Source organism: Eutrigla gurnardus (assembly GCF_963514095.1).
Source record: "Eutrigla gurnardus genome assembly, chromosome: 5".
In the NCBI taxonomy this organism is placed as follows: Eukaryota; Metazoa; Chordata; class Actinopteri; order Perciformes; family Triglidae; genus Eutrigla; species Eutrigla gurnardus.
The window spans coordinates 11867166-11880275 of record NC_139919.1 but is presented as its reverse complement, the minus strand read 5'-3'; the positions used below and the strand labels follow the sequence as shown (position 1 = coordinate 11880275).

Here is a 13110-nt window from a genome sequence, read left to right as displayed (position 1 = left end):
AGATTTAGGTCCATTTGGCTCCACCTCTGCTTGTAATAGACCCAAACCAAAACCACAGTTCCCCGTGACTTATTCCTTCCTAAATTAGTTTTTAACAATTTTCTGAGCTGTGTTCTTGGATTCTGACATGTCTGCAGCCCCTTTGAACACCGAGGGTCAACCATCCTTTGATATTTGCCAAAGAGGAAGTTGAGAGTTTCTGTGGCGTTCAGATCCCAGTCAGAGAAACCACGGAAACCACCACTTGTTGTGAAATTCCTTTGCCCTCTCACCCCTGATGCCACAAACCAATCCACCTCACATCCTGAGGACAAGCATATTGGCTTTTATAAAGTATGTGTGTATGTGAATGTGCTTGATGGTGTGTGTGTGGGGTGGGGGTCGTTCAAGCACAGGCACATTTGTTTTTGTGTGTGTGACCCCGTATGCCTCCTGGGTGGTCCCGGCGCTTGGGGTACGTGGCATATTGCATTTCCAGCTGAGGAGGGAGTTGGGGCTGCTGCCCGGAAGCACTCCGGCGAAGAGCGTGATTTATTGTCCGCAAAGGGCCAGACGTGACTGGCAGTGTTTTCTGAGAAACCTCCTCACATCCCGGAGGGAGACAACAACCTTCCCCAACCCCGTTTGACTCTGCTCACTTCCCTCAAACGTCTCCAAACCCAAATCACTAAACAAACACAGGCCCTCACAAGCATGCTGCTGTAGAACCAACAGATTCAGAATGCATTTAAAGCTTTATTTATTTTCTGTCAGCCCATTCAATCTGGAAATAAACTACAAACTGAGATGAAACGTAATACAGCTATAAGGGCTTCAGAGTTCTGTGGCATCCACATGTAAGGCCCTTTGAGCAGGGATACTCCACTTCCCGTGCTGGGTGGCGCATGAACCATTTACTCATTATCGATGAGAGTTAAATCAATCACAAAGTGAGTTTTCTTTTACCATTAATGTGAGTTAAGTGTATTACAAAGCACCAAAATAGACTAATGGAGCTAATATAATAAAGTAGCTCCAGGGGAATATCCCAGTGAACCCTTGACGCAGAAAGATGAGGTGTGGTTGACAAACACGGGACTTTCACCCAGGAGGCCGGCGTTTGTGTACCGTGTGAAACCAACAGTTGCGTTAACTTAAGCCAAACTATAATGGTATACTTAACCTAACCTTTTGGTGCATTTTTTCATTTAGTTAATCAGGAGAAAATGTGTTTGTCTTGAACAATAGTTGAGAATGCAGGTTGAATGGGGACATCATTTAGTGTTGCAATCTGCAGCTAGTTGCAGCTGGTCTTCTGGCCCAGTTGTTTACCATGTGTACAGTTTGGATGTATTTCTTTTTGGCAAACTGCTTGAATCAACACACACACACACACTCACACACACACACCTTGATATCTGTTTTTTCCTTCTTCGCTTTCATTGAAAGGAAGAAAAGCCAGAGAGGCACGAAAACACATCAAGAAGGAACTGCAGTTGTTTCCTTCTTGTGCTCAGGTAACAATGAGCTGCTGGGGGAACGTACGCTCGGACGCGGCACTTCCTGAAAAATAAAAATGGGGAGACGATATTGCGACGGCTGCGACACGCTCGGGTCACGCACAAGATCCCCACCTTGCACAGCTGCAGAGAAGCATATGCACATACACACTTATGGAGCCCCTTGTGGTGGTGGTGGGGGGGTGTCATATCCTGCCTTTTGTACAATACCAACCTGCTTATAGATCAAAGAGTAAGACTATTTAAATCAATTCTTCATCTCTGGAGAAAGGCAGGGGGAAGTATGGCCAGGCCAGGTTGCCTGCTTTTCTCTGTGTGTGTGTTTTTTCTTCTTATTTTCTTTGTGTTTGTGTGCATAAGAATGGATGGAAACTTGATGTCATTCGGGAAGTTTCTCATTTGTCCAGTCCAAGTTGTGCCGAGCCCCAGAAACAACGTCTTGTTGACAGATGTGTTATATAATCAGCATTTAATTACAGTTGATCACGCATCGTCCAGTTAACGAATGTAACGCAATGCACCCTCATACCAGATCTATTCAAGTCTGTCTCATTCAGGTCACCTCAAATCCCCTTTAAGCCTCCACTGAGTACACAAATTATGAAGAAAATCTGCGCTTTACACCATGTGCACGGACCGAGGGAATCCAGGTTGAACGCCGTGATCCTTTAATGAAAGGTAGGATTTTTTAAACTTGGAGAGAAAAAACCAGGAATGCATTTCATTGTCTTTAAAAATGCATTACTGTGTTGCTGTGAAATTAAAAACACTATAATTCTGATCTGATTAAAATAACAAAGCCATATTAAGGTTAGAGGACTTTGTCCATCAACTAAATTTATTCCCCCTAAAACACAAACAGATGGTTGACAAATTAAAGGGAAGCCGACCATAAAGTCAAGTCAATAAAAGTATTCCTTCATTTGGGTGGAGAATATTGTCATAAAGCCAAAAACCTTCCACAGGCGTTCAAATGTGTTGAGGCTGAAGCAACAGTGACCCCATTTGTTTTTCCTCACTCGTTCATGCTGATTATTCCTTTAATATGTCACTTGTCTCTGCCCGTCACTGACACAATTTAATATTCATAATAGTGAATCATATTTACCATCTAAAATTATTCAAACTAATAATATAAAGCTGTCTAAAAGTCATGAGAAATTCAGAGTGGTCTAATGAGTTAAAGCTACTTTTGTTTCTTAATTTCCTCCACATCCCTCCTCTCATGTCCTCCCTTTCTCATTTGATTTACATGTCCCACTGTTTTAGTGTTTTAATCCCTTAGAGGTTTATTATCTGCAGTGTTTGACACTGTTTTTGAAAAGTTTTAAAATGCGAAGTAATTTTTGGAGCAGAAACGGTTGTTATTCTTCTTAACCATGTAATGAATTGTCGGCCCCAGGACCCACTGCACCAGATACCCTGATAATTAAACATGTGATGGTCTGATGATCTTTAAGATAAGAAAAGAGCTTTATTAATGCGGAAGGAATTTCTTGTGCCAGAGACTGATCCCAAACTGCAACAGAAGAAATAAGAAAAAGCATTAGAGTAACAATACAAACACAAAGAATGGAATAATACATCTAGAGTGCATAAGAAGTAATACTAACATGAGTGGACTATGAATATACATTTAGTAAAAGAAGTAAACTCAAACTGCAACAATATGGAGAGTAAAAATATAAAGTGTATACGAGGTAATACTAACACCTGTGTCTAATACAATACCCATACAATTAAGATACATGTAGTATAAGTAAAATAAAATATGTAAAGACATTTGCATTGACAATGCAAAGGGAGGGTTTGATGGAGGTGCATGTTTACAGCAACACAGTTAAGAACCAGCTGAATCCCAGTCCAATGATTTCCAAAACTCAATTCACCGTGCATAATTAATCCGGAGGAAAGACACACTCCAGCTGAACTGTAGTAACCTTAAGTGAGGACCTCTAGTGGGCAGATGTGATATTGCTGGGGAGGTAAACAGCCAGGCTCAGATGTAAGCAGTGAATGTAAATGTCAGCGTATCTGACCTCCATTCAGATCCACTCATCTGCATCCTGCTGCAGTTTAACAGCAACTCGTGGCCTCTTTCAGCTGCTCGTCATGGAGATTCAGTGTTTGAGCATCGTTATTTCTTCATTTTTATGTCCATCTCGAGTTAAACAACATGCGTGTCCTTTGGGTTGTGGACGCCGACCTTCTGTCAGACTCCTCCAGCTCGTCTGAACTTCATCCCGCTCGGTTACTGTGTCTGAAGTGGACGTGGCTTTCATCATGCTTTCTTCCAGGTTGACAGATTTACGTACACATTAAGATGATCTGCTGGACTGTGTTAGTCACAGCAGAAAAATGTGCAGCCCATGCACGCCACCGACTATTTATAAACCCTCCTGACAGCGGTTCTGTTGTATCTGATGTAGCTCCTCGTCACGTCTTTCTGACCGGGCCGCAGGTCACGTCTCCATGTTTTATTGTTTGTTCCGCGTCTCATTGGAGGAATCGAGCTATTAGAAGGTGCAAAGAAAGGTTGACATGTTTCATATTTGGTCCATTACTAACATATTACTAATATACTTTAGAGTCTTTTTGGGGTGTTTTTAATCATCCAAATTCAAAGTCTAATAACAGCAAAATATTGTAAAGCACTTTGATATAAATTTAAATCTAAATGACTTTACTTAATCCAGACTGGACGGTCTGCTGCGGCTCAACAAAGCTAACTGACATACAACAATGTTTTACCTTTTATACAAAATGAAGCAGAATCACTTGGTGCCACTATTAAACTGAACCTGTGTGTGTGCTTTATATCTTTATACGGCCTTTAAAAAGACGACATGTCGGTACAATAAACCAGACTACAATCAAGGAAATCCTTGCTCAGTAATACAACGGTTTAATAAGAATGGTGATTTCCTATGAAAAGTAAAAGGCGGCAGCAGATCGCTGGAGTTGTGAGTCAGAACTGTGGTTCCCAGACTGGAAGTCCCAACAGAAATATGAGACTTTTAAAGAGATACAAGAGGGACGGAACATATTTATGTTATTTTTTTCTACTCTAAAGAAAAATCACTTTTTAGTGGAACTAACAACAGCTCATGTTCACACTATGTGCATTCTCATTTACATATTAAATTCCAATAACATTTTGAATTGTATTTATAGTGTCATATAATAACTAAAGGACACTTTACACATAGAGAATGAACACGCTCACGACTTGTCTTAAAGGCTTTAACTTTAGGCAGAAATCTGGAGCAGACCAGGTTCTTGGGTTCCATCTGCATTTAGTGTAGTGGTAGTAGTATTAACAGTAGTAGTATTTTAATGCACATTAGAACATCTGTATGGACACGGGAGCATGTGATGAAACTTTCTCAGTTGTGTAAAAGTTTTTACACTCACTCGTCGTGGTTGTTGCGTTTGTCTGAAAAGAGTTGATTGGCTAAATGGGATAAAATGACCCAACTTCTCTCTTGATTTCTTATTTCAGTAAACATGAGTCTTTATGGTCTCAATCTCTAGTTTCAAGGCTTCTTCAATACAGCATGATGTTCATTTAGTAAATGATGCTCCATTTAGAGTCAACTAGACCACAGAGCAGCGTATGCTGTAGGGCGGGGCTACTTTGTGATTGACAGGTCGCTACCGCAGCGTTGCTACCAATGTAGCTAGCTTCTTATTTGTTAAGGTTTCATTTGAATTCTGAAGCTAACTTTGCTAACAGCTAAAGCTCTGCCAACTACTGATGAACAGAAGTTTTAGATGACTGAGTTGCCTGTTTACGAACCATTTAAATCTGTTGTATACATGTTTTTATAGAAGAAGAAGAAGAAACGGGCAAATGAGGTGATGCGCTGATTCAAATATTAAAGCCAACAGAAGGAGATTCCCTGATATAACCACACAGACACTTATTTCATCAGATCTCATTTCCCCTGTTTCACATTGACCGTGTTCCCAGCTCAACACGGATTACACAAAACGGCTCTTCATAATGAATCCCTTTCGGTGTTTTTGTGTGGCATTGGGAGCTATCATGTGGTCTGGTGGAGCCGCGCAGACTCTGGGCGTCTCTCTGTCGTCCCGTTGGCGTTCGACTGATCTTGTTGCTGGCGGACGACTCATTTCCACAGTCTAAACAGTGCAAACCGTGTGTGTGAGGGCGCGCGTCTCTTCCAGTGTGTATGCGTGTGCTTGCTTGTTTGGTTTGTGCCACATCCGGACACACTGTTTACAAGCCTCTCTAAACAGGGGAAGCCCACTGGAACAAAAAAAAAAGGCCTAGTAAAATTGATTATGAGGAATAACAAACACACAACTCTGCACTTTGTCAGCTGAATGATCGGACTGAATATATAACATCCTCAGACTTAGACTAAACGGCCTGAATGATTTACTCGGTAATTGTCTAAAGTGATTTGGCGAACACACTTCCATCGTCTGAAGCTAAATACTTACTACGCCGAGCGGAGACGGGGAAGAGAGAGAGCGGCAACAAAAGTGAGCCGAGTTCCGTGTGTTTGCCATAAATTGTGCAGTAGGGGACGAAATGGGCCAAACACCGCTGGATGCTCGCTGGTGTTTACAGCGGAGGCCTTGCCTTATAAAGCGCTTTTCCCTGCTCGTCTGTCCTTTTAAAGACACTTCAGGAATTTCAGGACAAGTCACATAAATATCAGTCGGATCAGCATGTGAAGTTTATTTGAGGCCTCTGTTTATAAAATCCGGAAATGTGCTGCTTGTACTCCTTAACCCCGGCACTTACCTTTTACCCAGTGACAGCTGTGTGTGTGTGTGTGTGTGTGTGTGTGTGTGTGTGTGTGTGTGTGTGTGTGTGTGTGTGTGTGTGTGTGTGTGTGTGTGTGTGTGTGTGTGTGTGTGTGTGTGTGTGTGTGTGTGTGTGTGTGTGTGTGTGTGTGTGTGTCAGCTCCGGGAACAGATGTTGGGTATTGTAAATACAGGTGCAGAGTGTTCCGGAAGCCCCGGCGAGTAATGAAAACGTTCCTGCGGTTTTGTAATGTTGTAATGCCCAAAGTATTTCACAATTCATCTGAGGACAGCGTCGCAGGAGAGCTCGCGGCTCGCGCCGGTGCGCGTTGGATGCGGCGCCGCACACCAGAAAGCCAAACACAGGCCTGTTGAAATGTGGAATGCGCTGTTGACGTGCAGATGGACTTGACTTTGACACCTTCCTGGGCTTTTTTGGGGGTGATGATGTGCTATCTGTGACAATGGAGCTCTGTGAGATTTCCCTTTTTGAAGTGCTGGAGCTTAACCTCCGTGTACACTTCCTACCTCGTTTTGTTTTTTTCTTCCTGCCTGGAAGTTCAGGGCGAGTCTCAGACGTAACGAGTTGACGTGCGGTCGCATGAATGAAACGACGTGATGCAGCTGCACGGTGCACATCACACGCTGCAGGGCCTGATGCTGTTTGGTATAAGAGATGATTTATTGTGGGTTAAACAAGATTGTAGATTATAACTTTACAATTTTGAATACACACTTTGACATCTAATACATATCATCTGTCACTGTCAATGTAATTCCTACACACTCATCCAGTCTATGTGTATCCATTCAGTATTTATTTGTATACAGTTTACAGAACATTGCACTTGTATATAGGCGTTTGATTTCTTACTTTTCCTTGTTATTTATATTATCTTAGCTTAGCTATTTCTATTAATTGTGAGAGATGCAGTCATATTCCCTGTATGTTAACTCAAACATGATTCTGATATGTAACCTGCCTGATACTGGATTTTTAAGGCCGATATCAGTGTTTGATCATTATGTTTCTGCTATTTTGAGCTCGACACATCCCTAGTGTTCAGGGCTGTTGTATTGGATGGATTTGTACAGTATGTTCTGCCTGTTTTCAATGAGTGCACATGCCTTAGAGGTAAAGGTGTGCAGAACTTTGACCAAACAAACACACAGCTCCCAGTCATTCACTAATAGAAGTTGTCTTGTATTCATCATCTCTGGGTAGAATAAAAAATGTTCTTTTGTATTCAGGGCTTTGGTTCTTTAGCAGGGAGGGCCACTTGAGTGCGAGGGTCAGTGGAGGTGACCCCCAAAGAGAAGGCCTTGATTTCTGGTGTTTTTGGACCCACATAATTACTACCATCCCTGTTGAAAAACAACAAATTACCATTCTCCTCTCTTCTTCCTGGCCAGCTTCGGCTCTCTGAAATGAGTTAATTCCTCTCTTCCATACCTAGTTTAGGCCCTGGTGTGATGTTTTGCAAATGTGCATTCTTGTACATTTAGGGGGCCCCTTTTTCTCTCAATCCCCTCTAGATCGCTAGCGAATTTGAAGAATTCTGAAAAGAAGGAGTGCAAGAAAGTAGAAGAAGAAAATGCGTCCACATAAGGTTCAGATTAAATTGTGTTGTGTTGCCTCTTTCTTTCCCCTCCTCCCTTCCCGTCGGATGTTTTCATAACTAAACCAAATGTGTCCTCGGAGTCGGCCAAGAGCAGTCAGGAGAGAGAGAATCCCTAAAGCGAAATGTTAAAGTCACATCGTTGAATCAGGTTTCCGCTGCCCCCCCCGGGCATCCAGACTGGACTCGGAGCTCGCCGGCTTATGAACCCTATTTCCCCTCCGGTCGGACTGTTCCTCTGCTGGAAAAGATTCAGATGATTCTGGGTGAAACATTTATTAAACATTTGTCAGCTGCATTTTTCAGTCCACAGGGCTTGTGAGCAGCAGTACTATAGACTAGACCTTTAAACGAGCTGTCAGACTGCACTTACAGCTATAAATGATCGTCTTACTTTAGGTGCTGGTTGAGGATTTAAATCTAGAAATAACACTTTTGCAGAAATGTAGAGTCTTCAGGTCTTATTGGGGAGAAAAAGCTTTTAATCTAATAAAGCATCAAATCTCGACCCTGCAAAAGACCTATAATTGCTAAAACTTTTCCTTATTGAGTTGTGTGTTGTTAATGAGTAGGTTTAGATTTTGACCCTTTTTTTTTCCTCAAAATAATTAAATAAGTGTTTGTCTTTCTACAGCACATATGAATTCCCTTTAACAGACCATAAACATTGCCCTTCACAATGTGCACTTTTGTCATAAATGAGTCATGATGTATAAAAGCTTAATACTGCATAATCACGCCGAAGGTTTGTTGGCCTTCGTGATCAGAACGCAGCCGTCTCTCAGGTTTCCTCCCCCTCGGCCCTGAAGGAGGCTGAGGCCCTCCACCTTCACAGGGCCGACGGTTTTGGGTTGGTGCATATGGTGTTGCGGCTGGTGCTCCTCATCTCCCTCCTCGCCCCGGTTTCCTTCCACATCCTGTCTTGTCTTGGACCAGATGTTTTTGTGCAGTCTAAGCAGCGCCGGTCTGAAGCTTTAAAGCAGATGAAGAGCTGAAGCGGCAGCCAGGTGGAATGATGGGATGTTTAGACCTCTGGGGATTGAGAGTGAGAAGGAGGCTCGGCGGACGGGGACGGGAGAGTGAAAAGGGCTTGAAAAAGACATCATACAGCAGGCGGCTGGGACTGGGGAACACATTGACCTCGGCTTGGCGTGCTTGCAGGAAGACAAACCTGCTTGCATTTATTGTGTTTCTGCTTCTCCTCTGTCTCTCCGTCCGTCGCCCAGTCGGACGGGTCCTAGAAAATATAAACAGGATGCAGTCTTGTCTGATCGTAAATCCCCTCTCGTCTGCTCCCTGGCCCCTAGCCCTGGACCACGTCCGCTCCCCTCCAGCCCTCGCCACCCCAACTCCCGCCCAGACCCCCCCCCCCCCCCCCTCTTCAGCTCTGAAATGGAAGCCAAAAGTCTCTGTGTGATGTGGTTGTTGTGTGTCTAATATACTGTTACCCAACACTGGGGTTGGAAACGTGGTTGTGGGCTGGTTTTGTAACTACTAATCATTGTCCACATTTAGCGTGTAATTCACTCCGAGAAGACCTGTCCTCCCACCTGTAGGGGTTAAATCTGCACAGCTGGATGCAAGCTGACGCACACATGGCGTTTTCTGCCTTGTTGTCGTTCTACCGTTCTCACACATTCTTCTCTGCTATTTAGTAATGATTGCATGCAATATTGCAACCAGCAGACCCTGTTTTTTCTGTAATGGGAGTTGGAACTTTTTCTGCTTGAGCTAAATTACAAGCAAAACAAAAAAGATTCCCTCTGCACTTGGAAATGTTTGTGTGCCGTTGCAGACTTCTATCATTACCAGCATATCAGGTTTGTGCTCTGATGGTTTTTGGAAACTCTTTTTTTTGGGGGAACGTCACAAGCGATCCTCAACTAAACTCTGAATAACATCCGATGCTGATGGCAAACTGAATGTAGATCCTTAATCAAACTTAATTTCCTCTCTGACAGAGATAACAACTCACGTGTTGCAACGGAAGGTCATTGGTTTAAATCCTCTGACTGACTGGGAAACACTGGAGGGAGAAGAGGAAGTTACTGCAGTGATGCTTACATAGCTTCCTTTGAGCAAGGCACTTGACCACATCTGCTTGTTGTCCAATAACAGACGACCAAGAAAGGTTTCCGGGCAGATCCCTAGTGACCTAGGGTGAACTGGTAGCTGGAAGAAAAGGAGCCGCTCATTTACTTTAAATGATATCCTGAATGTTCCCCAGCATAGCGTTGGATACCGCCATGACCTAATTAGTTTAACTTGATTTCTGTGAGTTTTGTTTGTTCCAACTCACTGTCATCAAATTGGCATGATGGATGGCTCTGGATACAACAATATCTATAAACCTAATGCCTGGTTTACACTACACGACTAATCGCAGACAGATTTTGGAGCTTCTCGACAAAGGCCACAGATCAGACGCAAATTGGCGTTGGTTCACAAAAGCAGTTTGTGAACTGTGCAGAGACATGAGCCCAGAGGCCCGATGAGGCATCGCCGACACATCCTATATATTATCTAGATATCTAGCAGGGTAAATATAGGACCTTTGTCTTGAGAGTTTGTCTGGAAATACAGCCAATGAGAGGGCAAGACTCGGGTCAAGTAAAACCTGGCGGAGGGTTCACTTGTATACGTGTGAAACTTCACTGTTTGATGATTCTTTTTCAATTCACTTGTTAACAAGTCAAACTGATTGCATCATCAATGTATCTCAACGTGTCACATCCTCGATTTTCTATATTACTGCACATGGCTATAATACAGCTGCACCTTTTCTATCTGTCAGTACATAAATGTTACTGAAACATAGTCGCTTCTTCATTCCATTAAAAGTGTGCTGGTTTTTTACATAGCTCTATGACAGAGTACTTCCTGAATGCCTGTGCCATTTTATACTGCATGAAGCTAATATTGGTAGAGAACAAGCTAATACTGGTAGAACAAGCTATAAGAACAACATGTTAGCGGACTGCCGGCTGGCGTCAGAGTGTGTACAAAGCTCCACCCTTGGTAAAACACGGACATCAGAGGAGAGACAGACTCACGCTGACCTGAAGTGAAACCAAACTCCCAATTATGTTCCGTCACTGCATGGAAACGGGCTATTTGTGGACATGTGTGTCAAGGACAACATCAAGCAGCATGACTACTGCATGGTGCATTACCACGTCACTACAACGTAGTTTGGAGAGCAGACGCGTTGACTGGGGCGACCCCTGACGCCGGTACGTCATGTGGTACGAAAACCACAACGACTTCAAGGCTCCAGATTACAAGACAGCGAGTTCTGTAGTGTGAAGAGCAGAGGAGCACACATGTTGTGTGAACATTGCTTATCCTAACGACCATTGCAATGGAGAAGAAACCAGTGAAGCAACTCCGGGCTGGAGCTTAATGCACAACACTCTGCAATCGGGAATATATTCATCCAAATATTTACCAAGAATCCAAAATCACTGAACAGCTGACAGTGTTCACAAAGCATAGCCTTTAGCGTTAGCTCGCGTTATCATTGCACGCAATGTCATTTTAAGCTTAGCGACTGAATGTTTTGTTGTTGACTTTTTTTTATGTACACATGCTTGTGACTTTCTATCAAAGAACCACAGCTGGATATATCCTTTGTACAGATGTTTCAACCAAGAGAGTCTCATGTCTATCAAAGCCTTGGAAGTGCTCCAACTGCCAGTCACCCAACATTATCTATGCAGGACGTAGGACTTTTACTTTTGGAGCCCCGATTACCTGAAATACACTTTAACACTATTAGCACAAAGCAGGAAGAGCATACACATTTAATGACCCATCCTGTGAATACCATAATATTTGTGACTTTAAACATATGTCTTTACTCAATCATCACCCCATTTTGCAGAGATATCTGTGCCCGATGTTTTTCCTTCACAACAATCTGTTTTGACCTTTTTTGCACGCATCAGTGTTTGCTTAGTTGTCTTCTTGTTTTTGTTCGGATGCTGAGGGTATTCAAACCTTAAGCGCTTCAATTACACTTCCCTTCCCCCAATAATGCGGGCCCAATTATTTCCGCGGTCAAAAGGGGAATTAGTGTTCATTTTGAGATTTACATTTGCTAGGCGTGTATTATCGCAGCATGTAGGAGCCTGAATGTTTTCAGTAAAATGTTGGACTGGTTTCATGTGGCTTTGGAATGAAAACCCTAAAGCCACAACAACACTCGCTTTGCTTCTTTAGGCAAACAAACAGCAGTTTCATATCCCGTTTTATGCCTCAAATGACAGGCTTTTATTTTTCCAAATGATTGTTGTAATATGTGGACCTGCATTTCTTTAAAACACAACTGAAACCTGTTTTTTATCAACTTTTTTTCAGGACCTTTTACTGTCCTTAATCCATGGCGTTATTATCTTGCATTTCAGAGTCTTAAGTGATGTGTTTTAACCCTTTTTGTACAGGTTTGCATGCATTGAGGCGAGCGCTGGGAAGTTCCCACCAACCATCAGACCAGCAGTTGATGGGGACGGTGATGGTCACTGTGCAGGACCTCCAGTGGGCCATGTCTGTGGTAAAGCCAAGCGCCATGAGGGAGGTTGCTATCGATGTCCCTAAGGTACAGTTGCCTTTCTCGATCACCACTCCCTTTCTCTCATAAACACACCGTCTTTCCGTTTTTACATAGCTTTGGTTTTTAAACGCAACAAACGACAGAAATGTTTTTCCTTCATCCTAATATTGATGCTAATGGGACTTCTGTGTCCTGTCTGCACGAGTTAAGCTGCACCCAAATTGTAGCAGTCGCAACTTCTTTGCTTGGTTTGTTTGACCAACCAGCATGCACGCTGCAAACACTGCCCCAATAGTTCAAAGGCCATCAGAAAGTACCACAATCAGAGCAGGGACTTTCTGCACCAGGAACTAGCAGAGGAGCTAAGTTTAGTCCCTGTTTCCACTGGTCTATACACAGGACATGTTCCTCAAATGGTTCCTGGTCCCCTGGAAGTGTGAATGAAGGGCTGTCTGTGGTTATTGTAGTCGGGATTAAAAGAAAAGGCATACAATTGAAAAAGTGAGGTCTGACAGATAAAGTACCTAAATCTTGCCAAAATGCGTGTCTGTTTTTTGTTAAGTTAGCCAAAAGGCATTAAAGAAATGTGGCCATTCAAAAAAAGTAATTAAAGTTTATTAGCACCTTTTTATAGCAAAATCACAGCCGAAAACAAAAGCAA

The 13110-nt window shown here is 42.9% G+C and overlaps 1 protein-coding gene across 1 annotated transcript in view; it reads left to right on the top strand.

The window, feature by feature from the left end:
- The window catches only part of afg2a (AFG2 AAA ATPase homolog A), a 109456-nt gene that overhangs the window by 7551 nt on the left and 88795 nt on the right, over window positions 1-13110 (top strand). Inside the window, exon 11 of the mRNA XM_084010367.1 lies at window positions 12340-12494. Within this exon, the coding sequence (XP_083866493.1) occupies window positions 12340-12494 (155 nt within the window). The remainder of the gene's footprint in view (window positions 1-12339; window positions 12495-13110) is intronic.